This window comes from Heterodontus francisci, chromosome 1, assembly GCF_036365525.1.
Source record: "Heterodontus francisci isolate sHetFra1 chromosome 1, sHetFra1.hap1, whole genome shotgun sequence".
Classification (NCBI taxonomy): domain Eukaryota; kingdom Metazoa; phylum Chordata; class Chondrichthyes; order Heterodontiformes; family Heterodontidae; genus Heterodontus; species Heterodontus francisci.
The window spans coordinates 267,043,191-267,068,758 of NC_090371.1; the positions used below are offsets into that span (position 1 = coordinate 267,043,191).

Sequence of the window (25,568 nt, forward strand, 5' to 3'; positions counted from 1 at the left end):
TTGACTCAAAATGCCACGTTGTGGCAATACCTGCACAATTCTTAGCTCTCCCTCAAGACTCTTCCAGGATCTCATTGCTTTTTGTGGGACCTTGTTGTCACAAGTTAGCTGCCTTGTTTGCTTACAAAACAACAGTGACTGCACTTCAAAGGTAAATTCATTGGCTGTAAAGCACCTTGGAGCAACCAGAGACAATGATGTAAAAATGCAATGTCTTTCCTTCTTTCTTTTCATAGTTCTCCTGAACGCTGGTATATTTCTTCATAATCCAGTCCTCAGACATTGGGATTAGTTTTGTAGGTAGTTCTTTTCTGTGCTTCCAGGTCTTAGAAGGTTACCTTTTGCTTTGATGACCAGAAGTCAATGCAATGCTCCAGATCTGGTATAACCAGAGCACTGTACAGTTTCAAGTATGACAGTCTCTCAATTTCACTCAACTGACTTAGCAATGAAACTTATTCTATTTGCTTTGTTGACTGTTGCAATTGATATGGTAAATGATGAGCTCACATTCATTCCAAGTTAATCTGACACCATTCATTAAGAATATCCCCCATTTTTCTTCTAATGCACAACTTACACTTGTCTGGACTGAATCTTATACTGTTCAGTTCAGAATGTCATCGAGCTAAAACGTTAACTCAGTTTCTCTCTCCCCAGATGCTGCCTGACCTGCTGAGTATTTCCAGCATTTTCTGTTTCGGTTTCAGATTTCCAGTATCTGCAGCACTTATGCTGCTATAGTTCTGCCCAGTTATGTCCATCAGGCTTGACTAGCTGGCACTAATTTAGTAATATATCATCACTTAATCAAGCTGGCTTGCATTGCATTTCTGAACCCAGTTTTTTTTATGTCTGTAAGAAACCGTGGAGTCTCAGTGCATTTCACCAGCCCAAAATCACTTCCCTAACTAGTAACCCCAGCTTCCTTTCTTAGCCAATTTCCTATCCAGCTCCAGTTTTATTTAGGTTATCCATTGCATTAAGTCTGTGTTGCAAACTTTAATTAAAGGTTTTCCAGATGTCCACCTACAATATGTTCAAGAGCTTACCATTGTCCACTGTGGATGTCACTTCTTCCTTGCATTCTCACTGTGCTGTAATCAAAACCCATTATTCCATCTCCTACTTTGACAAAATGCTTGATTTCCTTAGTTCCCTCAATCTTTACTTCCTTCTACAATCTACACAGTATTAAGACCCGATCTTGTCATTATCAAATTTTATCTTCACTCCTGCTCTTTTCAATCTTGGTAGTGTTCAATCATATGGACAAATGCTTTCCAATAAAACGGCAGGAGAAAGAAGGGGAAGGACATTGATGTTGAAGGTAATCAGGTACATGAATGCCTGGCAAATTTATTCCTTAACAAAGATAAGACCATAACTTCATCAATTCGATCTCCTTGCAGGCCTAGGAGAATTGATCTACAAGCTGCTGCAGTGAACATCAGTATGGGATGCCAGCACAGCGTCAATGGCAAACAGTAACTCACAGACTAGGACTTTATGCACTTTGGACTTGGCGCGCAATCTTGCCAAGTTGCTGTCAGCTCTGGTGCGCAGGTAGACAATAGTATACAACAGCAGCTTTCCCTAACAAGGAAAGAAGAATAAGATCTATAAAAGCTAAAATTACCTATTTCTTATATCTGTCAGTGTTAAATAAAAATTGAGATAGTTTAAGCATGTAATTTGAACTAAAGACCTAATCATGATAAGATGATGATGGCATCCATCCATCTTGGGAGATGATGGGCCGCGCCCGGGGCGTATATCATTTCTGGATTGAATATCATCTGTTGTGGCTGTAGAGTCTGGCTCTTGTGGCAATCCCTTCCACAGCTGGCACAGATGAATAGCATTGGCCCAAAGTCGAATGATGTTTTTTTCCTTCTACTGGGCTCTCTTTTCCGCCATCTGGTCATTTCTTTGTCCTCTGCTTTTTCCACATCCTTCCTGACTGCCATTCTCCAGCTACTCTGGTCAGCAGCAGGGACTTCCCATGCATTGACTCCAATCCCAGTCAACTTGAGGTCTCGCTTGCAGACATCGTTAATCGTCAATGTTGATCATCAATTCGATCTCCTTGCAGGCCTAGGAGAATCGATCTACAAGCTGCTGCAAGTGAACATCAGTATGGGATGCCAGCACAGCGTCATCGGCAAACAGTAACTCACAGATTAGGACTTTATGCACTTTGGTCTTGGCGCGCAATCGTGCCACGTTGCTGTCAGCTCTGGCATGCAGTTAGCCAATAGTATGCAACAGCAGCTTGGAGAAGAATATGCCAAAGAGAGTTGGCACCAGGACACAGCCCTGCTTTACCCAGCTGCTGACCTAGAACGCATCTGATGTTGCTGCCTTGTAACTGACGGAACTGTGCATGTTCTTGTGGAAAGAAGAAGTGACACCCAGGAGACCAGCCTAATTTCTGCAGCAGCTTGAAGAGTCTGTCTCTGCTGACGAGATCGAAGGCCTTGGCGAGGTCTATGAAGGCAATGTAGAGTGGTCTGCGCTGTTCACGTCACTTCTTCTGTAACAGCCGAAGTGACGAAATCATGTCAACTGTCGAACTGCCAGCCCTGAAGCCACACTGAACCTCAGGATAACTGTGTGATGCCAGGGTCACAGTCTAGTCAGAGCAATGCGAGCAAAGACCTTCCCCACAAAACCTCACATGGAGATGCCTGGGTAATTGCTGCAGTCACTGCGATTCCCCCTTGTTTTTGTACAACGTGACTGTGTTTGCATCAGGCATGTCTTGAGGTGCCGATCTTTCCTTCCAATAGAGACACGAGTTCATGGAGATTCTGCAGCAGTGCTGGTTTTCCGCTTTTGATCATTTCAGGTGGAATGCCAGCATTTCCTGGGGCTTTACCACTGGTCAGACTTTGTTGTTGAGCTCTGCTCTGGTGGGTTCGCTGTCCAGCTCCTCCATTACAGGAAAGTCTGGAATGGCATTGAGAGCTTCTTCTTTGACAACGTTCTCTGTTGTGTAGAGTTCAAGGTCCCACTTTGACACCGCACTCTGGCCTTGGGCATTGTCGTCCGAAAGAGCCAAGATGTTGAACTCCTTGGTCCTTTTTGGGGCAGTGGTATGGTAAGTATTACATATGAACATATGAATTAGAGCAGAAGTAGGCCATTCAGCCCCTCAATCCTACTCCGCCATTCTATAAGATCATGGCTGATCTGTGTGTCTCGAATTCCACACTCCCATCTACCCCTGAAAGCCCTTGATTCCCTTGCCTAACAAGAATCTATCTATCTCCGCCTTAAAATTATTCAATGACCCCGCCTCCACCACCATCTGAGGCAGAGAGTTCCAAAGTCGCACAACCCTCTGAGAGAAAAATTTTTTCCTCATCTCTGTCCTAAAAGGGTGACCTCTAATTTTAAAGCAGTGCCCCCTAGTTCTGGACTCCCCCACAAGAGGAAACCTCCTTTTCACATCTACCTTATCAAGACCGTTCAGGATCTTATATACTTCAATCAAGTCTCCCCTCACTCTTCTAAACTCCAGTGCAAACAAGCCCAGTCTGTCCAACCTTTCCTCATAAGACAATCCTCATTCCAGACATCAATTTAGTAAACCTCCTCTGAAATGCCTTCAGCGCATTTACATCCTTCCTTAAATACTACAGGGCGGCACAGTGGCGCAGTGGTTAGCACCGCAGCCACACAGCTCCAGCCACCCAGGTTCAGTTCTGGGTACTGCCTGTATGGAGTTTGCAAGTTCTCCCTGTGACCGTGTGGGTTTCCACCGGGTGCTCTGGTTTCCTCCCACAGCCAAAGACTTGCAGGTTGATAGGTGAATTCGCTACTGTAAATTGCCCCTTGTGTAGGTAGGCGGTAGGAGAATTGAGGGAAGGTGGGGATGTGGTAGGGAATATGGGATTAATGTAGGATTAGTATAAATGGGTGGTTGATGGTCAGCATAGACTCGGTGGGCTGAAGGGCCTGTTTCAGTGCTGTATCTCTCTATGACTCTAATACCACAGTATTCGAGATATGGTCTCACCAATGCCCTGTTAACTGAAGCATAACATCCTTACTTTTATTTTCTATTCCTCTTGAAAGAAAGGATAGCATTCCATTAGCCTTCTTTATTACTTGTACCTGTATACTAACTTTTTGTGACTCATGCACCAGAACACCTAGATCCCTCTGCACCTCAGAGTTCTGCAGTCGTTCTCTGTTTAAGTAATACTCTGCTTTTTTATTCTACTTGTCAAAGCGAACAACTTTACATTTTCCCGCATTTTACTCCATCTGCCAGATTTTTGCCCACTTACGCAACCAATCTATATCGGTCTGCAGGCTCCTTATTATGTCCTCTTCACAACATGCTCTCCTACCTGTCTTTGTGCCATCTGCAAATTTAGCTACCATGCCATCGCTCTCCTCATCTAAGTCATAGATATAAATTGTAGAGAATATTGATCCGAGGATGACCTTTCTTGTTGGAGTGATGTAGCTTCCTTGGCTGAAACCTGACCTTGCTACACACCAGGGAGTGACCAGTGTCACAGTCGGCACCGTAATAACTATGAGTGATGACACGTTGAGGGTAGTACGTCTGGTGATGATCAGATCTAGCTGGTTCCAGTGGTGTGATCTTGGATGTCTCCAGGAGACCTTGTGGCACGGCTTGACCTGGAAGTAGCTGTTTGTCATGCAGAGCCCATAGTGACAACATAGCTCTAGCAGCCTCTGTCTATTTCTATTCATATTGCCAATCCCCTGGTGTCCTATGCCCATTGGCCAAGCTGTGTTGTCAGTACCCATCCTTGTGTTGAAGTCCCTGGAAGATACAGCCCCTCAGTGCTGGGAATTCTACTGATGGCAGCATCGAGTGTCTCATAGAACTGATCCTTGACAGCTGGGGTGGAGGTGAGTGGCGGGGCATAGATACACAAGAGATTAATTGGGCCTGTGCTTGTTGACCAGCAAAGATTAAGAAGTCTCTCTCAGCCTTCTGTGGGGGGTTCAATCATCGTAAGTAGTGTGTTTTTTTTTACTGCCAAACCTACTCAATGCTCATGTGTTGCCTCTTGGGCTTTTCCCGGCCAGAAGAACATGTAGTGTTTCTCTTTAAGGGATCCGCTTTGAGCGAGCCTAGTTTCTTGCAGCAAGGCAATGTCCACATTGAACCTTGTAAGCTCTTTGTCAATCAAAGCTGTCTTACATGCGTCACTAGCTTGAAGAAGGTTGCGGTAAAGCCAGGTCCTTACGCTGCAGCTTGCGATGCGAAGGACTGGTGTCTTCTTTGTTGAGTTTTCTTGCCTGGTGCATAGATTATCGACCTGCCTGCTGAGAGATGACACTCCAAGCACCCATTGAAGCAAGCAGGCTTTTTTTTTAATAAGGTGGCCTTTATACCCCAGGCCCCTTTTATATGTTTTATGTCGAGGGGGCCGTTATTCCTCAGGCCCCCTTTATATACATTTTTTTAAAAACAGATAAATAAACCAGAAACTCAAATTAAAATGCCATTCTCGGTGTCAACAATGCACTCCAGTCCCTATGGTGCCCACCGGTCGTGGAAGGCCTCAAGCGTACCGGCGGACACCCCATGCTCCTTCTCCAGGGACACCCGGGCGCAAACGTAACTGTGGAAGAGGGGCAGGCAATCAGGGAGGAAGGACCCCCTGACGGCCCGCAGCCTGGACCTGTGAATTGCCACCTTGGCCAGGCCCAGGAGCAGATGAACGAAGAGATCCTCCACCCAGCCCATGCCCCTCCACACCCGGGAAGCAAGCAGGCTGTGGCAGGACAGCACCTAACTGACTGGGGGCTTCTCAGCTTGGGGTGGGTGGTAGCTATCCAATGAGATGCGATGATCTGTCCCACTGGCAGAAGTAACCCCCGACGCTCATGGTCGACATCAATCGAGCGAGAGCTCATAACCAGTACTGTTGCTTCCTGTGTTGTGTCAACGTAAACCACAAAGCTGGAATGTCCTCTCCAGAGCTGAGCAAATAGTATGGCGACTCTGAGTTGCACAAGCATCAGGATCCCCAGTTCAGCATTGCTAATATTGTCCAGAATTGCCAGAAAGTTGCCTCATAAATGTTGATAAGAATGTCATTAATTTAACTGATTTCCTGCTAGAAAAATATTGGCCAGCTGTGCTGTTAAAAACAATAAGTTATTATAGTTCAGTTCACTGTAGAACGATTCTTATTCATATTACTTGGAGTTCGTTCCAGGGATATACTTGTATTTCAGTAATCTTGGTATAAGTCAAATAGGTAATGACTGTGATCACTTTATTAACGTGATTAGAAATTTTATTCAACTGAGCAATGTGTTATCTTTTCACAATATAAAAATAGTTCATATTAATAAGGCATTGCAGGCTCTCAAATGACATGCTAATGATGATATTGAGATAATTGAAGAGGTGCAGGACTGTCAGTGTAAACCAGGACAGTGCTTCAAGTAGGCAGTGACTTCTTGGTCAAGTACTGTGTTTACTCAGTCATCTTCCTGTTTGGGAAACTGGCCACATCTTGAGTTTTGTCTCAAAACGAACTGTTTAGGTGATTTAGTTGGTAAATGCACTGCCGAGTGTGGAACAAATGCTTACAGTGCAAGATGATCCCTAGTAGGGAATATGGGATTACTGTAGGGTTTGTATAAATGGGTGGTTGTTGGTCGACACAGACTCGGTGGGCCGAAGGGCCTGTTTCAGTGCTGTATTTCTAAATAAATAAATACAAATGTTACACTTCTGATGCAAAATAATCTTAAAATGGTCAGTCTTCCCGAGCTGCAACCTGAAACTAACAAGCTGAAAAATCTCTGGCCAAACAACAAATAAACAGAGCGACTACAGATTGTGTTTGTTTCTGGCTATTAGAGTTTTTGAATTTGAGGGACATAACAGAGTACTGTTCTTGTTGTTACAGCGCCTCATATTATTTAACTTCTCTGAACTGTACCAAAGCAGATCCTAGTAGAATTTCAACACCGCCACCACCCTCCCCCCTGCTCTTATGCCAACATTTCTGTCTTTGGCCTGCTCCAGTGTCCCAGTGAACATTAACACAAGCTCAAGGAGCAGCATCTGATCTTTCGATTCGGCACTCTACAGCCTTGTGGACTAAACATTGAGTCAATAGTTTCAGAGCATGACTGGCCTTTTTAAAAATAGTTTTATCTTTTTTATTTTATTTTCACCCATGTGCCTGTTTTTCATGTAGACAGAGCTGCTCATTATTCCGCTATTAGCACTCTCTCTGGACTAATGCTTTATCTTTCACCACAAACATCAACACACTTTTTGCCTTTGTCCCAGGACAGCTTTGTCATTTAATCTCTCCTGCCCTCTGCCCTATTACACATCTTCCCTTTTGTTCTCTTCCCCACCATCCCCCCCCACCCCACCCTCAGCACTTGCTTGAAACATAATTCTTTTCTAACCTTTGCCAGTTCTGATGAAAGGTCACAGACCTGAAATGCTAACTCTGTTTCTCTCTCCACAGATGCTGCCTGACCTGCTGAGTATTTCCAGCACTTTCTGTTTTGATTTCAGATTTCCAGCATCTGCAGTATTTTGCTTTTATCCCAGTACAATGCCTAGCTTATATTGTTTAGTTTGGATGGACGATCCACTAAGATAGCCAAACCTAAGATTTTGCTCTATAAGAGATAGGGTCATGCAAGATGAGCATAGCAGGAGTTAAGGCAAAAGCCTTTGTGACTGAAACCCATGGGCAGAAGTTTCCCAGGTCATGGGAGGTGGGTTTGAGCATGAGCGGGATGGGAAAGTCCTGGCTCCCAATGTGATCATGCCTCTCCCAGCTTTCCCTGGGGCAGGATTGGAGGAGAGTGGAAAGCCCCGTTGGATCTGGCAGGTAAGTAATTAAGTAGTTGCTGAGGGTGTTCAGAAGCCAATTATGAGACACTTTTGCCCTGAATCCTAGATTTCCCAGTCACGGAACCTATTTTGCGATCTGCCAGCAACTCGTCAGGGTCACTGAGGTGAGTGCACTGTGAGAGGCATTTCTTCAGTGAAACTGACAAGCTGTGAAGACTCTGATTTTCACATTGAAGAGCTTCAGCCGTGGCCATAGAGAGACTTTTTTTAATTCATGGGATGTGAGCGTCACTGGCAAGACCAGCATTTATTGCCCATCCCTAATTGCCTTTGAGAAGGTGGTGGTGAGCTGACATCTTGAAGTGCTGCAGTCCATGTTGTGTAGGTACACCCACAGTGCGGTTAGGGAGGGAACTCCAGGATTGTGACCTAGTGACAGTGAAGGAACAGCGATATAGTCCCAAGTCAGGATGGTGTGTGGCTTGGATGGGAACATGCATCTGCTGCCCTTGTTCTTCTGGGTGGTAGAGGTAACGGGTTTGGAAGGGTGCTGTCGAAAGAGCCTTGGTGAGTTGCTGCAGTGCATCTTGTAGATGGTGCACACTGCTGCCACTGTGCACCAGTGGTGGAGGGAGTGAATGTTTACGATGGTGGATGGGGTGCTGATCAATCGGGTTGTTTTGTCCAGGATGGTGTCGAGGCTCTTGGAGCCGCACTCATCAATGCAAGTGATGCAAGTATTCATCATACTCCTGACTTGTGCTTTGTAGATGGTGGACAGGCTTTGGGGAGTCAGGAAGTGAATTCCCACTGTAGAATTCGCAGCCCAGCAGGGAGTGAATACCATCTCAGCTGTGGCTGCCAGTGGTGCCAAACCAATAATAGACAAGCTGGAGCCTCAAATTGCAGCAGCTAATGAATATGCCTGTATAGGCTGCTCTTGTAGCCACAGTATCTATATGGCTGGTCCAATTAAGTTTCTGGTCACTGGAAACCACCAGGATGTTGATGGTGGGGGATTCAGTGATGGTAATGCTATTGAATGTCAAGGGGAGAGGGTTAGATTCTCTATTGTTGGAGATGGTCATTGTCTGGCACTTGTGCAGCGCAAAAGTTACTTGCCACTTATCAGCCCAAGCCTGAACGTTGCCCAGGTCCTGGGCATGGACTGCTTCGGTATCTGAGGAGTCGCGAATGGTACTGAACACTGCAATCATCAACAAACATCCCCAGTCCTGACTTCCTTGGAGAGAAGGCCATGGATGAAGCAGCTGAAAGTGGCTGGGCCGAGGACAGTACCCTGAGAAGCTCCAGCAGTGATGCCCTGGGGCTCAGATGATTGGCCTCCAACAATCTCAACCATCTTCCTTTGTGGTAGGTATGACTCCAACCAGTGGAGAATTTTCCACTGATTCCCACTGAGTTCAATTTTGTTAAGGCTGCTTGATCCACACACAGTCAAGTGCTGCCTTGATGTCAGGGACAGTCACTCTCACCTCACCATTAGAATTCAGTATTTTGTCCATACTTAGACCAAGTCTGTAATGAGGTCTGGAGATGAGTGGCCCTGGTGAGGATCGGTGAACAGGTTATGGCGAGTACATGTCGCTTAATAGCACTGTCGACAACACCTTCCATCATTTTGCCGCTGATTGAGAGAAGACTGATAGGGCGGCAATTGGCTGGATTGGATGTCCTGCTTTCTGTGGACAAGACATACCTGGGCAATTTTCCACATGGTCAGGTAAATACCAGTGTTGTAGCTGTGCTGGAACAGCTGGGCTAGGGGTGTGGCTTGTTCTGGAGCCCGAGTCTTCAGTCCTATTGCTGGGATGTTGTCAGCACCCCGATCCTTTTACTGTATCCTGCGTCTTCGGTTTCTTGATATTACATGGAGTGAATCAAATTGGCTAAAGACTGGCATCTATGTTGCTGGGGACCTTAGGAGGATGCTGAGATGGATCATCCACAGCACTTCTGGTTGAAGGTAGTTGCAAATGCTTCAGCCTTGCCTTTTGCACTGAGGTGCTGGGCTCCTCCTGTTATTTGTTTAATTGTCCATCATCTTTCATGACTGGATGCAGAAGAACTGAAGAGCCTTGATTTGATCTGTTGGTTGTGGAATTGCTTAGCCCTGTCTATAGCATGCTGCTTCCACTGTTTAGCATTCTTGTAGTCCTGTGTTGTAGCTTCACCAGGTTGGCACCTCATTTTTAGGTTTGCCTGGTTCTGCTCCTGACATGCTTTGCTACACTAATCATTGTACTAGGGTTAATTCCCTACCTTGATTGTAATGGTAGAATGAGGGATGTGCTGGGCCATGAGGTTACAGAGTGTGATTATATACAATTTTCCTGCTGCTGATGGCCCATGGCACCTTATGGATCCCAAGTTTTGAACTGCTGCATCTGTTCTGATTGCTGTTCAAAGCATTTCTTCTCTGAGTGGTTTCACTGCTTGATAGGTGATTGCCAGCTTCTTGGAAGGCACTTTACCTGTCCAGCATTTCACTCACCTGCAGCAGCACTTCCCTGTGCTCGCCCTCACAATGGCATGGGAGCAGCTTCTGCAGTCCACCTTCTGCTGAGGGTCAACAGCAGAAGCAACACCACCACCAACTGCTCCAGCAGCAGCAGGAGAAACACCAGTAGCATCACCAGCTGCCTTCTACTCAACCACCTGCACCTCCACAGGGCAGATGGGATGAACACTGAGATTCAGCTGGAAGGAATTGAGACCCCAACACAGGGTCTACAGGCAGAGATCAGCTCTCTCGACCTGTCTGAGCGTCAGTGTCTCAGGAGGCTCAGGCTGTGAGGGCAGGTTGCTGCTGACGTATACAGCTTCCTGGAACAAGACTTCCTTCCCAGTGGAACTGATGGGAACGCACTGCCAATGGCCAAGAAGGTGCCTGTCAGTGGAGGGCACCCCTCACCACCCCTGACACCACCACCTCCCTAACCCCCAACCCCACCCCCCAGGGTCTCTGTCTCTTGCCAAATTGTGTGCTCTCTTTTGCAAGGAGAGAAAGGAGAGAGGTATGAGTGGTCATAATGGCCTATATGGGGAGGAGGCAAGGACACCATTTGTAGTGGGTCACTAAGAGACATGCATGTGACAGGGCAGTAGCATGAGGATGAGTGTGTGCGTTGGCTCCTCTGACGGTGATGTGAGGTGCCTGCAGAGGGAGGAATGAGCAGAGCTGCCAGGTGTGTTGTCCTGAGGATGTTCAGCAAGTCAGAGTATGGGGTTTGGCACCTGAAAGTGTTATGCCACTCACCTGTCATGCCCTCCTGAGGTCCTGGATCCTCTTTGTGCACTGCCTTCAGATTGGAAGGACCAAGCTGTTGCTGCTGACTTCCTTGGACCACTTCCATCCATTCCTGCTTAGTTGGAGAGGTTGTCCTCTTACTCCCTTCTTTGATAAAGCTCACCTCACTGCAGACCCTCAGATCCCACAGCAGGTCCTTCAGGCAAGTGTGAGAAGCCCTGGGGGCAGCCTTTCCATTTTCCATTCTTCTGGCTGCTGCAACGTGAAAGATCCAAGTGCTGGTGAGCCCTTCCATCCCATGCTGTGGTCCCTTTAATTGGAAATCCTTCCTTTGACAGAATGGACGCTTTATCCCACCTGCTCTCCCTAATTGTTTGGGGAGCCGGGATGAGAATTGTTTTGTTCTGGCAAAGAGTGACTAATGGGGACAGCAGAGAGTTGGGTTCCAGACCCAAAAATGCTCACGCCATTCCAGTAGGGTCTCAGGTGGTACGATTCCATCCCAAGTGTCTGGAAAGGGCAGTGTTCTCAGGTGGAGTCTTGTTATAATGCAGACACTTAACTTTAGAATGTGATTCCCATGGCGCCAAAGACAGGATAAGTTGAGCTGCAACAGATCAATGGGCTTTCATTTGCCTCTGGCTATTTCAAGTCTACAGGGAAGCATTTTTCTGTCAGCAACCAGTCAGTCTGATTTAGTGGCCACTTAAAAAGTACTAAAACACCATTTTTCAAAGTGTAGAAATACAGCAGGTGACAGAAAGATGAGGAAAACACACAAGGATCTACAGATAGGCAAAGAGATACATAGAGTGAAGAGGAATCTTTGAAAAATTAATAGATCAATGGTTTACACAAAACAATTCATTATATACCCGCTACAAGACGTATGAACAGTGTTGAAAGAAACTGTATTGAAAAGCCAGTAGATAAATAGAGTTTCAGTGACACAGAATTTGATAAGGACTGCTACAATATGGATCTGAAATATTATAGGCACATGTAAGCACCATGTATTTACATTTTAGGATTTGCGGGTGTTGTATGGTTTTCATCCTTGATCTGCCACATTCCAAGTTAAGGAATTGCAGTTCTCTGTTTTGGGAGACTAGCTGGAACAATTTCTTTGCTCTGATTTTCTTGCTCCCAATCATGATCAAATAAACTCTCTAAAGTACAACAATTGAAAGAATGATTCGTTTACCATTCCTCTAAGCTTGTGTTCCTATGGTAACCCTGTTCACATAAGCTTTCTGGTCTGGAGCCACACTAGGAGTTTGTTTGTGCTCGTGCCTGTTCAAACAAAATGACCATTCAATGAAAGAGGTGGAGGTGGTGAGGAAGCATACCGTCCAGTAAAGGTCAGTGGTTTAACTGTTTTGACAGACAGCAGTGTGTTTCCCTCTCGAAAACAGATGTGACTCTTTCTAAAGAAAATCCAGCTCACATCTTTGTAAAGTATTGAGTTTGTTTCACTAGCTCGTGGAACCAGGATGTTTCTCGAGTACATACAGTGATATTTCCATTTGGAATCTATTTGTGCTTGTTTTAACACTTGAGTAGTCAGTAGCTAAGCAGCTGGTGAGAATACTGGCCTTTGTTCTCACACAGATTAGCAACTGAGCTCTTAATCTCCATTTGTTGGAACACTGTGCAACGATTCTGATAACTCCATGTTGTTTTCATGCCTGCTTTTCCCTCTGTTGCGTGTTGTGGCTGTATTTTGAATAGAGTGGGTTTTAATGGTGGTTAATAATAAAACAGTCCATATAAAAGATACTTATTTTAAGAAGCAAAGTATTCAAGAGTTAAGGAACATGTTGAAAGTTGATTATACTGTGTTTCCGAATGCTTACTGGAAAATGACTGTAGGTTGCTTTGAGAATAGTACTGCACCCCTGAACATCCAGAATAAGAAACAGATCCTTTTGAATAGATTTATTACTTAACTTGCAGGAAGTTCACTAATTACTTAATTAGTTTTAAAATAAAACCAGAAAACTTAAAATCTAATTCTGTATAAATTTATGAATATGCAACATATTTCTCCCTGCAAATTTGTTGAAATAATGAAACAGATAAAGTATGTGCTCATTATTGTATTTGCACTTGCATATTACAGGATCTGTTCTTGTTTAGGCTCTAACAATCTGTGGTCTCTTTCCTTGCAGAGAATTAAAGAATTGGAAGACAAGATAGAAATTCAGAAAAGACAAATCAAAGAAATAGAAGAAAAGGTGATATTTGAGTGTAATAAGTCAAATTTACAGTTTTTAGAATTATAAAATTAATTGTTTTAAAATGCATTTTTATTCATTTACATTTAATTATGAATAGATCGCTGACAATGAATAACTGAAAATATTGTCAATTTATAATTTTGCAGATGAGAAGTATGTTTATGTATGTACAATAGCAGATTTTCATCTCGTGCTAATATTTTTCTCTTTAAACCTCTTCTTGCTTCTCTTTTTTTCCTGCTCCCACTTGTTACCTTATCTCCTTTACTTTCTGTTTGATTTTTATGTTTTCAGTTTTTGTTTTTATTTCTGTTTTTCTCCTTAGCCTTTATCCTCTGGCCCTGACGGCCAGTCTATTGAAACTCAGGTTAGTGAGCATTATTTATTCCTTGATAGTACTAATACCTAAGGGAGTTGCTGGGCCATACCTGGTCAATCTAAAATAGAACAAATGACCCCACATCAAGTTGTTGCCCTCAATGTGCTTAGCACTAAGTGTGATTTTAACCAGTTTACTGATTTTAAGATATTCAACTGCACATCAGATACTCTGTGCAAAAGGTGACAATATTTCTACTGATCACTAGAACTGACCGCTTATGTTGTTCGGTCCAGGGTAAACTTGTAATATTGCCCACGTTCATCTTGTCTGATTACTAAGTGAGCGATTTGAAAATATGTGACTCAGCTTTGTGTTGTAAATTTTAAATACCTTTTCGATCAAATGAGCGATTATATATAGATTATTTTCCTGACTAACATTGGTGTGTAATTCTTATTAAAATGCAGAGCTGATGTATATTAAGGATTTTTCCAATATGGAGTCTTTCGTCTCGATATTGACCACCACCACCACCACTCCCGTTTTCCCCCCTCCCCCCACCCCTGCGATTCTCCCCCCACATTAGAGGGTTGGGGTAGGGGGGTTAAAAACTTAAATACGGGGAACACACACCTGCTGCCTTTTTCTATGTTGGCAGATGGCAGAGCATCCAAAGGCCCACCATGGAGAATCAGGACACTTTAGTTAACATACTGCAACTGTGAGCCCAATTTAAAATTCACCTGCTGCATGGGTTTCCCAGGGGTCTGGAAACCCAGCAGTGAAATGGAGATGGGACCTGCTGGCTCCACAAGGTAAGTGCCTTTTCCAGCACTCCTTGTTGGCCGAGGAGCAGGAGTGCTCCCCCTCAATGAAGCCCCTGGCCTCCCCCTTGCTGATTGTGACCTCTCTCTTCCGCCCTGCCCCGTTTGTCGACCTCCCTATTGCTGCAGACTGTCAGTAAGGGATTTGGCCAGCTGCCTGCCAGGCAATCGAACTAGAAAATGTTTGCGGTCCTGTTTTTATGTTCTCAGGACCTCCCTGTCCCCAGACATGCCAGTTTCTTTGGTCTCCTGGCACCCTCCCCGCTTCCCCTTATATTGTCGTCAGCACATAAATTTTAGGATTTTTTAGTAACCAGCCATATTCAGGCCAGTTAAATGAAGCTTATTATTAATTAATAAACAATCGGCTCTATCAGTGTTCATTACAAGGCATATTTGATATCTTACTAATATATAAATAATGTGTGAACGTACTTTTAATTCTGCTGTTATGAGTAGAAGAATTTGGCACTGTCTTACTAGACCTTTGTTTTTAATGATCTAATAAACATATTGTAATATAGAAGAAGGAACACAAGTCATCCTGATGCTTCATTAGGTAAATGCAGCTTCCAATGTGGTATCTAATAATGCAGTTCAGTACCCGCTCTGCAATGAGATAGCAATGAGAGTACTAAAATTCTCCTTACGGAAGGTGGTAATAGGCCACAGTACCTGTACGTTAATGCAACCCACTTCACGGAAAGTATGCCTATTGTAGAGCCCTGTGTGTGGATCTTTAAAAGAGCTTTCCAGTTAGGCCCCCTCCTCTGCTTTTTCCCCATAACCCTGCAAATGTTTCATTTTTAAGTATCTATCCAATTCTCTTTGAAAGTTACTATTGAATCTGCTTCCAGCATCCTTTCAGGCAATGCATTCCAGATTGTATCAATTTGCAGCATAAAAAATGACTCCTTATCTTCCCCCTAGTTTTTTTTGCCAATTATCTTAAGTATGTGTCCAATCTGTTTCCAACCCTCCTGCCAGTGGATACAGTTTCTCCTAATTTATCAAATCCCTTCATAATTTTGAAGGTCACTATTAAGGTCCCCTTAAACTCTGCTCTAAGGAGAATAATCCCAATTTATCTAGTCTCTCCACATAATTGAAGCCCCTCATCGCTAGTATCATACTAGTAAGTTTCCTCTGCACACTTCCGCAGAGTCATAGTTATACAGCACAGAAACAGGCCCTTCGGCCCATCGTGTCTGTGCCTGCCATCAAGCACCTAACTATTCTAATCCCATTTTCCAGCACTTGGCCCGTAGCCTTGTATGCTATGGCGTTTCAAGTGCTCATCTAAATACTTCTTAACTGTTGTGAGGGTTCCTGCCTCTACCACCTCTTCAGGCAGTGCGTTCCAGATTCCAACCACCCTCTTATAGTGTGATGCCCCGTATTACACACAATTTAGGGGAGGTGAGGAACAGGCTCAGCTGTGAGAATTCCCGTAGTCAAATAGCCGATTAGTTCTCATCTTATGCGCCCACGTCTAAAGAACGAGCACCTTGATGAAGTCCTGAAGGGTAGCTCGCAAACTAGCATGAGTTAGTGTCATTAGTAAGTGAGGAGAAGAAAAGTTAATAAACTTTGGGTGTAAACTTCCACACTTGATTCTGAAAAGAGAAATTCCTATATAGCTTTGTAAGAAAATTGAATTTCTTAATTTCTTTCTGTCTAATTAATATCCTTTCATCTGCATTTTTACATTATCTTTGTCATTAGACTGCAAGAGAGCTCACAGAAGATAAAACTAAGCTGACAGAGCAAAATTCAAAGTGTACAAAGCAAAAAGAATACATTGACGTGGAGGCATTGAACAAATTCCGAGCTTCTACAAAAGACAAACTAGACCACAAGCAGAAAATAGATATATGCGCACATGTTAAGTCCATGTTGGAAGATGCCATTCAAATTTTTCTAATATGTATCTATTTACTGAGGAGAAAGATCATTTTGACAACAATTTGATTTTAAATGATCTAGTATTAGATGAAAAATAAAATTATCTGAATGATTCAGAAATGATGGGGAGCAAACTCATAAAAGTGCAGAGTGATGAGGAAAAAAGCCAAGACACTGAAGATAAGAACAGCGTGCAATTAAAGGAGCCACACACTTCAGAGGAGCAACACAAAGAACTGTTGACTCCCACAGAACCTAAGAAAAGAGAACATTTCGTGTCTTTTCCAGGGGAGCTGTCAACTGATTTAAATAATGAAACTTTACAAGAGCAATTGATAACATTAAAAGTAGAAAACAAACACAGAGGTGACAGAATAGCAGAACTTGAAGATTATATTTTAAAATTACAGAATTTCCAAAGTTTAGCAGAGCCAGAATTCGAAGGAAATGAAGCTGTTGACAATCAGCAGATTTTGGAAGAGAAATTAAAAGAATATGAGGTTATACTGGAGGAAAGGGCAGAAGAATCAGTAACTTTGAGGAAGAAGCTCAATAAGATGGAACTTTCATATGATCAACTTCGATTTGAATGTGATGCCCTGAAAGGCAAACTGGCTTCTGTGAGGGAACTGGAATCTCTGGATTCTCACAGCAGTGATGAGGAAACTGAAGGTAAACAGGGTGCCAAAACAGAGCTACTTCAAAGAGTCAAAAATTTAGAAGGACTTTTAAAGATCAAAGAAATGAGCGAAAAGGAGCTAACAGAAACAGCAAAAGAACTCCAAGGACAACTTTTGCAAAACCAAGAGAATCAGAGGCTGCTTAGCTTGCGCTGTGCCAAATTGGATCAGTTGACAAAGCAGAAAGAAGACGTTGAAAGCAAGTTAGAGGAGAGGTACAGCCAAGTAGAGCAGCTACAGAAAGAAAAAGAACGTTCAGAGGAAGAGTACCAGGAGCAAATCAAAATGTTGCTTGATGAGATCAAGGAGCGAGACGAAGCCCATTCCCAGCTTGAGGCAATTAACAAAGATTTGTTTCGGAAAATAGGAGAAGTGGAAGAATCCAGAGATCGTCTTGAATCAAAGACTGCCAAATTAAGGATGGACCTGGAAGAGAGGGTGAATAGTGAATTAACATTAAAAAAGCAGTGTTCAGATCTGGAAAAAACTGTCCGAGATTGGGAACATTTTGAGCAACAGCTGAACGAACAGTTTAAACGAGTAGAAAGTAAGCAAAATGGCAAAATTAAGAGCCTTAGAAAACAACTTGAAGAGAAGGATGACACTTTAAAAAAGACATTGCAGATGGTGGAAGAACTCAAGAAAAGCAACGAGAATGCAGAGAGCCTACTTCATGAAAGGCAGCACATTTCTCCAGAGATCCTTAAGGAAAAGGAACAACTCGAAGCAGAGCTGAGCAGAATGGCCGAGGCTGAAATAGATAAGGCAGGGTTCATTGTGAAGATGAGAAGCAGGTTTGAAATGGAGTTGAATGAGAAAAGCAAAAAACTGGAAGACTTTGAAGATGAAATTGAAAGTTTGAAGGAAGAGATTGGTGAGTTAAAAGAGCAACAAAGGCAACAAAAAGAAGCCGAAAAGAAGCTGCAGGAAAGAAATAAGATGTTGGAAGAGCTGATGGAAGATTTGCAGAAAGGAGAAGCCAAGATCCTACAGGAAAAGATAGCTCGCATGGAAAAGCTGCTCAATATGAAAGAAGAAACTGAGGAGAAGTTACAGGTGAGGATCTCCAAACAGGAGTCCTTACTAAAAGAAATGGAAGAAACTGAAAGAAGGCTGGCACAACGTAATGAAGAACTGGGCATCAAACAACGTGGGATGAGTGAAGAACTACATCGCTGGAAAATGAAGTGCTGTAACCTTGAAAAATTTGAAAGGGAAGTGAAAATTGAAGCAGAATGTCAGAGAGATAGGATAAATGAGTTGGAAACTGCTAAAACTAACTTGGAAGTGCAACTTCAAAAGAAAATCAATGAGTTTGATGAGCTTGGCTTTTTGAAGAAAAAAGAACAAGCAAATTTAACAGCAGAGCTTAACAAAAAGATTGAAGAGCTCGAGTTCAAACAGTCTGTCTGTCAAGCAGCAAAGCAAAACCTTGAAATGCAGTTGAAAAAAAGGATGAAAGAATTTGAAATTTCTGAGGTAAATGTTAAGAACCTTAGGAGAAAACTTGAGGAGGCAGTGGAAGAAAAGCAATGTGAAATAAGAAAGGTAGAAACTACCATGCGGCAGGAGAAGAAAACATTGGAAACTCAGCTTGCCCAAGAGTCTCAATTAGTAATCTCTTTGGAGACCATGTTTAAAGAGGAATGCCAACTCTCACTCACTTTAAAAGGAGCGCTGCACACTAAAGACGCAGCTTTAAAACTGCTGCAAGAGGAGCACTCAACGCTGCTGGCAAGAATTCAGGCTTTAGAACAGGTAGGTGCAAAATACTGTGGTCCAGAAATTCTGTGGTCCAGAGAGTGCAGTGACACAGAGCTGTCGTGGCCGGGGTTGGGGGGGGGGGGGCGGGGGGGGCGTAATTTGTGTTGGACCTTTTATCTGACTGGTTTCAATCCACGTAATTTGTGCAGGAAATTGTGTTGGATGTGAGGATGCTTCATGAGTCCACTCTTATGTTTTGCACAGACTTTGGTACATTCGCAACCTACTTCAGGGCATTTGCCCAGCTTGCGAACATCAGGTCTAATGGAACTCAAACTTGCTGAGAATCGGCATGGGTTCCAATTTAGGCCTCCTGAAGACGCCAAAATTAGAGAGTGTCTACTTTAAGTCTGATACTTATATCTCCCCTATGGAGATTCAATTCTTTTCTGAAATGCTTTAATCTTCGGCCATTAAGGTTTTTGTCCCTAAAAGGACACCTCTGTGGCATTCTTACAGAGATGTTTTCACGCTTTTACAAGGATCTGTGAAATTGTGAGCCTTGTATCATTGTGTTAAAAGAAATCACTAATATTTACCCAGAATTTAACTCAATTCACATACGATTGTCATTTAAGCTATTATTCCAACTAAGTACAAGGTTATATGATTAAATGTATTATGACAGGTGCTCAAAGGGTGAATTCAAAACCATTTCTATATCATTGTTTCCATCAATGTTTTTAAATTTAATTAGTTAACATTTGACTTAATTATATGAAAGCCCTGCAAGCAAATATCATCTATGTTAGCCACTACCAATTATTGCCATTGTATTCTACACCACTTGACACCAGCAGTACTAAATTTATATATCTGTACAAAACCAATTAAATATTAATATTTAAAGAATGTGTGACTATCAATGTAGGAAAGCTGGTAAAATACATTATTGGTATGAGCCATGGCTCAGTAGTAGTACTTTTGCCTGAGCCAGAAGATGGGTTGTCAAGTACTACGCTAGAGCACAAAATCTAGGCTGGCACTCCAGTGTCGTACAGAGGGAGTGCTGCATTGTCAGAGTTACGATTATATGGATGAGTCATTAATCTGAGGCCTTCTCTACATTCTCGGGTGGATGCAAAATATCCCATGGCACTGCTTTGAACCAGAGCAGGGGGGTTCTCCCTGGTCTCCAGACCAATATTTATCCCTCAACCAATATTACTTAAAAAGATTATCTAGTCATTTAGTAACATAGGAACATAGGAGCAGGAATAGGCCATACAGCCCATCGAGTCTGCTCTGCCATTCTAGATCATGGATACCTCATATCCCTTGATGTAATTAGCAACTAGAAATATATCTCTGTCATGAACTTACTCAGTGACTGAGCTTCCACCACCCTCTGAGGCAGAGAATTCCAAAGATTCACCACTCTGAGTGAAGAAGTTCCTCCTCATCTTAGTCCTAAATGACTTGCCCTTTAATCTGAGATTGTGTCCCCTGGTTCTGGACCCCACAATCAAGGGAAACATCCTTTCTGCATCCACCCCGTCTATCCCCTGAAGAATTTTGTAAGTTTCTATGAGATTGCCTCTCATTCTTTTAAACTCCAAAGCATACAGACCCAGGAAAGATTTATTTCATTTCCGTTTGTGGGCTCTTGTTGTGAACAAATATGTTTCCCACATTACATAATTGCAACTACACTTCAAAAACACTTTTTTGGGGACAATCTGAGATCATGATAGGTCCCATACAAAAGCAAGTTCTTTCTTTCCTGGGTTGTGGAGTCCAAAAATACACAGGGCATAATTGAGCATAATGTGCTTGAAAGGCAAAGCTGTTGAATCATGCTGGGTAAATGAGTAGATTAGATTAGATTAGAGATACAGCACTGAAACAGGCCCTTCGGCCCACCGAGTCTGTGCCGACCATCAACCACCCATTTATACTAATCCTACACTAATCCCATATTCCTACCAAACATCCCCATCTGTCCCTATATTTCCCTACCACCTACCTATACTAGTGACAATTTATAACAGCCAATTTACCTACCAACCTGCAAGTCTTTTGGCTTGTGGGAGGAAACCGGAGCACCCGGAGAAAACCCACGCAGACACAGGGAGAACTTGCAAACTCCACACAGGCAGTACCCAGAATCGAACCCGGGTCCCTGGAGCTGTGAGGCTGCAGTGCTAACCACTGCGCCACTGTGCCGCCCTGAGTAGCCACTGAGTGTTCAGCTGCAGTAACTCCTCCAGGTGAATCTTCCCAATGATTTTATCAGCAATACTGATTACTCAAGCAAAACTAATCAAAATTGCTGCTGACACTAAGGATATTTCAGGTAATTGTAGCCCCTTAATATGGTTGACTATCCTTGCCAATTTTTCCTGGATATGATCTGTGTTAAAATGTGTTTCAGTGAAGGCAAAGGCTAGCTGCCTCAGGGAAAATCAATCCTGGAGAGGGAACTTCAAACAGATGTTAGACCCTGCTCTGGAGTTGGTGATTCACCCTGACCAGACCTGCACCGTAACCGGCAGGAAGATCTCTGATAGTCTTGCGCTACTCAGGGATACGATCGCCTATGTACGGAACAGGAGGGTGGACACCTACCTCATCAGCTTGGACGAGGAGAAGGCTTTTGACAGGACATCGCACACCTACATGATGGACGTGCTGTCCAAAATGGGGTTTGGGGAGGGAATCCGCAATTGTATCCAACTGCTTTACACAAACATCAGTAGCGCAGTCTCAATCAATGGGTGGGAATCAGAAAGTTTCCTGATCCAATCTGGAGTCAGACAGGGCTGTCCTCTCTCCACTGTCTTGTTTGTTTGCTGTATTGAACCCTTTGAGTCTATTAGGAAGGATGGTGGGCGGCACAGTGGCGCAGTGGTTAGCACTGCAGCCTCACAGCTCCAGCAACCCGGGTTCAATTCTGGGTACTGCCTGTGCAGAGTTTGCAAGTTCTCCCTGTGTCTGCATGGGTTTTCGCCGGGTGCTCCAGTTTCCTCCCACAGCCAAAGACTTGCAAGTTGGTAGATAAATTGGCTATTATAAATTGCCCCTAGTATAGGTAGGGGAAGGTAGGGATGTGGTAGGAATATGGGATTAGTGTAGGATTAGTATAAATGGGTGGTTGATGGTCGGCACAGACTCGGTGAGCCGAAGGGCCTGTTTCAGTGCTGTATCTCTAAATAAATAAATAAAAGAGGGGTGACAATCCCAGGCAGCAGAGGCACTCTGGTAAAAAACCACCCTGTACATGGATTGTCTTTTGCTCGGATCCCCTGTCCATTCGCAGACTGATGAGCAGGCAACCAGTTCAAACTGGCCTCGGGAGCCAAAGTTAACCACAGCAAGAGAAAGGCCATGTTCTTTGGGAACTGGGCCGACTGATCCTTTGTCCCCTTCACTGTCAGGTCAGACTACCTGAAAGTGCTGGGGATATGGTTCAGAAGGGCCTGGGCGTGTGCCAAAACCTGGAAGGAGTGAGTAGCCAGGGTACACCATAAACTGAGCATGTGGGCGCAGCGATCTCTCTCCATTGTAGGTAAGAACCTAGTCATTAGGTGCGAGGCGCTCACATTGTTACTGTATGGGGCGCAGGTCTGGCCCATACCCCACTCCTACGCCGTGGCGGTTACCCGAGCCGTTTTCCGCTTTATCTGGAGATCCAAAATGGACCGTGTTCGGACGGACATGATGTTCAACCCTCTGGATAAGGGCGGAAAAAATGTACCCAACGTTGCCCTCATCCTGATGACCACCTTCGTGTGTGGCTGCATCAAGCTGTGTGTAGAGCCCTAGTCGCAAACACCAAGTGTCACTAAGTGCTGAGGTTCTATCTGTCCCCGGTGTTGTGAAGGATGGGCCTGGTCACATTGCCACGGAGTGCACCATCCAGTTTGACCGTGCCGTACCACCTATCCTTCATGGGAAAGTTTCTGCGGGAAAAAACCTTTGACTACCAATCCATCAGGCAGTGGTCTGCATGGAATATCCTCAAGGCCCTACGGGAAAAGATGGTGGACCCTGTCGGATGATTCCCCGAGCAGACTGCCAAAGTCATTTGGCAGAATGCCTCATCACCAGAACTTTCAAACAAGCACCAAGACGTAGCTTGGCTGGTGGTGAGAAGAGCCCTTCCCGTCAGATCCTTCCTGCACGCCTGGAGACTCACCCCCTCCACATGCTGCCCTCGAAGTGGCTGTGGTGGGGAAGAGACGGTTGCCCACCTCCTTCTGGAATGTGTCTTTGCAAAGCAGGTATGGAAAGAGATGCAGTGGTTTTTGTCAAGGTTCATCCCAAGCAGCTCTGTAACACAGGAGTCTGTGCTCTATGGGCTGTTCCCAGGGACGCACACCGAAATAAACATCAACTGCTGCTGGAGGACCATCAATTCGGTGAAAGAGGCTCTTTGGTCTGCCTGAAACTTGCTGGTCTTCCAGCGCAAAGAGTTGTCCACGACTGAGTGTTGCAGACTGGCGCAATCCAAGTTCCAGGACTATATGCTGAGGGATCCACTAAAGCTTGGGGCAGCCGCGGCAAAGGCTCAATGGGGAAAGACCACTGTGTAAGGTCCTCCCACCAAAGTGAACTGAGGGGCTGGACCCCTTGGGCTGTATACACCAAATATGCGTTTGTTGTAAAATGTACATGGCATGTAAAATGGAATGGAAGGGTTGTGAGGCAGCTCACTCCTGTATCGAAGAAAACTGATTTCCTTTGCAATTTTTGGAATATCAACTTGGTGCTGGTTTGAACTGTTCTGTAATGCACCTTTTACAGATTTTTATGAATAAAGTATATTTCCAGGAAAAAAAGTTAGACCCCTTATTTGCATGTGCTTCAGGCATGAGTAAAAGATGCCTCTTGCTTGTCCTTACCCAATCTGGGTGCACAGCATTCTGAAATTCAGCAGTGAATCCAGGACCAAGGGAGGAATTTTATGCTCTCCCCCGCAGCCGATTTGGAGGCGGGGGAGAGCATAAAATCGGATGGGATGGTGGCAGGAGGGGAGCCCCGCCACCTTCTCACCTCTGCCAAAATTAAGTCTGGGGGGAGGGGGAAGGCCTGTGAATGCCTTTAACTGCCCTTCCATTGTCGGGGTCCTTGATCCCGTGGAAGGCCAGCTGTCCACTTAAGTGCCTGATTGACTCTAGATTCGGCAGGCCTTTCACGGAAGAGGTAATGCAGGGTTCTTGGCATTGCTTTTTCTGGATGTTGAAACCCACATTGCCAGCTTAAAATCCCGGCCCAAGAGTTAGCTGAGCAACAGAAGGGAGTGAAATGCTTTCCTGAATAGAAGGATGGTACAGAGAGAGAAAGTATCCTTTTGATAAGTTAGATGTGGAAATCTGGTCCAAATTACAAGGAAATTTCAGTATTAACCTCCTGGATCACACTGACGCACATCTAGATATAAGGCAGTGGGAGTCAAGATAACTAGACACTCAAACCACTTAGGCAAATGACTGACACCATATAGTCCAAGAAACTATCTACAGAGTTTCAAATTTATAATACCCTTTTTGACTCAGTGTTTAAAGAATAAAACTGATGGTGAGGCTTACTACTTTAAATGCAGCTGGAGACTGCATTTGCTGATCAGCATTAATTTATTTCCAGCATTAACTTATTAAAAGTAAATGAGCTACCAGCAGCATTCAGGTACTGCCTTAATATCAGAAAATTCAGACCAGGAATGCTAAAACAATTTTAAAACATTTCCTCTAAGATTAAGCTTTTTGAATACATATGAAATTCTTTTTATTTTATGATTTTAACACGGGTGTCAACCTCACCTCCACATTTCCACCTACTCCCGATAACATTTCACCCCCCAAAATAGTGCCATGGGATCTTTTACATCCAGCCGAGCAGGCAGATTGGGCCTTGGTTTAACATCTCATCTGAGAGACAGCACCTCCAACAGTGCAGCACTCCCTCAGTACTGCATTGGAGAGCCACCCTTGATATTTGCGTTCAAGCCCTGGAGTGGGACTTGAACCTGCAACCTTATGACTCATCAAGCCATCAGCATTGTCCCCAGGCTATGGTTGCAGTGCAGAAAGAAATTTAATGATATGATGAGGATTGGCAAGGTAAGACTCTCCTTCACAACGCTCATACTTTCTGCATGGTCCTGCAGGAACCCTATCTCTGCTTCAGCACTATGAACTTTTCCCTTAAGCAGATAGCCGTGACTCTCCTGAGGTCAGCATGACTCCACTTCACTGGCCTTCTTTTCTGCTGGCCCTTGGATGCTTGAAATCTGCTTCCTGTCAGAGCAACTTTTCATCTTGGCTTCACTTGCTGCTGCTTGTCACCATGTACAATATAGTAAGCTCTCCGATAAATGTGGATAGCCCTTTTCCAGGGCACATAGTAACACACTTCCACACTTCTTGCAGGAAAAGTTGGCACACAAAGGAACGGAGGCAACCAGCTCATGATGACATCCTGTCACTATATAGGCACTGGCAGTGACGGAAAAGGCCGTCATGGTTATTGGCAGAGTATGCAACATTGGAGATGGCGAGGCTGGAGGCCTTGCACAAGAGGGTGTTTGGGCCTCTTCACTTCTTTTTCCTTTCTATTATCTCAGTCTGACACACAGCCTGATACCCTGGTGGTTCACTGCGCTGTCACTCATCTGCTAGTGCTTACCTTTTATAGCTACATCCTAACCTCTGCCCCCTTCCTTTTTTTGCAGCTCAGTCAGGCATTCGGATGCTCCAGTCACAAAGACTGAGGAGGAAAACCTTCCTGAAGAT

At 44.2% G+C, this 25,568-nt stretch overlaps 2 protein-coding genes across 7 annotated transcripts in view; both read left to right on the forward strand.

Moving 5' to 3' along the window:
- LOC137376194 (janus kinase and microtubule-interacting protein 1-like) overlaps positions 1–16,553 on the forward strand; it is a 398,950-nt gene extending 382,397 nt beyond the window's left edge. Inside the window, exons 20-22 of the mRNA XM_068044290.1 lie at positions 13,271–13,336; positions 13,665–13,706; positions 16,211–16,553. Of these exons, the coding sequence (XP_067900391.1) occupies positions 13,271–13,336; positions 13,665–13,706; positions 16,211–16,456 (354 nt within the window). The 3' untranslated portion in view covers positions 16,457–16,553. The remainder of the gene's footprint in view (positions 1–13,270; positions 13,337–13,664; positions 13,707–16,210) is intronic.
- The window catches only part of LOC137376173 (putative leucine-rich repeat-containing protein DDB_G0290503), a 156,902-nt gene continuing 147,843 nt past the window's right edge, over positions 16,510–25,568 (forward strand). For all 6 annotated transcript variants that reach the window (XM_068044234.1, XM_068044261.1, XM_068044244.1 and 3 more), the window contains exon 1: positions 16,510–18,828. In XM_068044234.1, coding sequence (XP_067900335.1) covers positions 16,510–18,828 — 2,319 coding nt within the window. The remainder of the gene's footprint in view (positions 18,829–25,568) is intronic.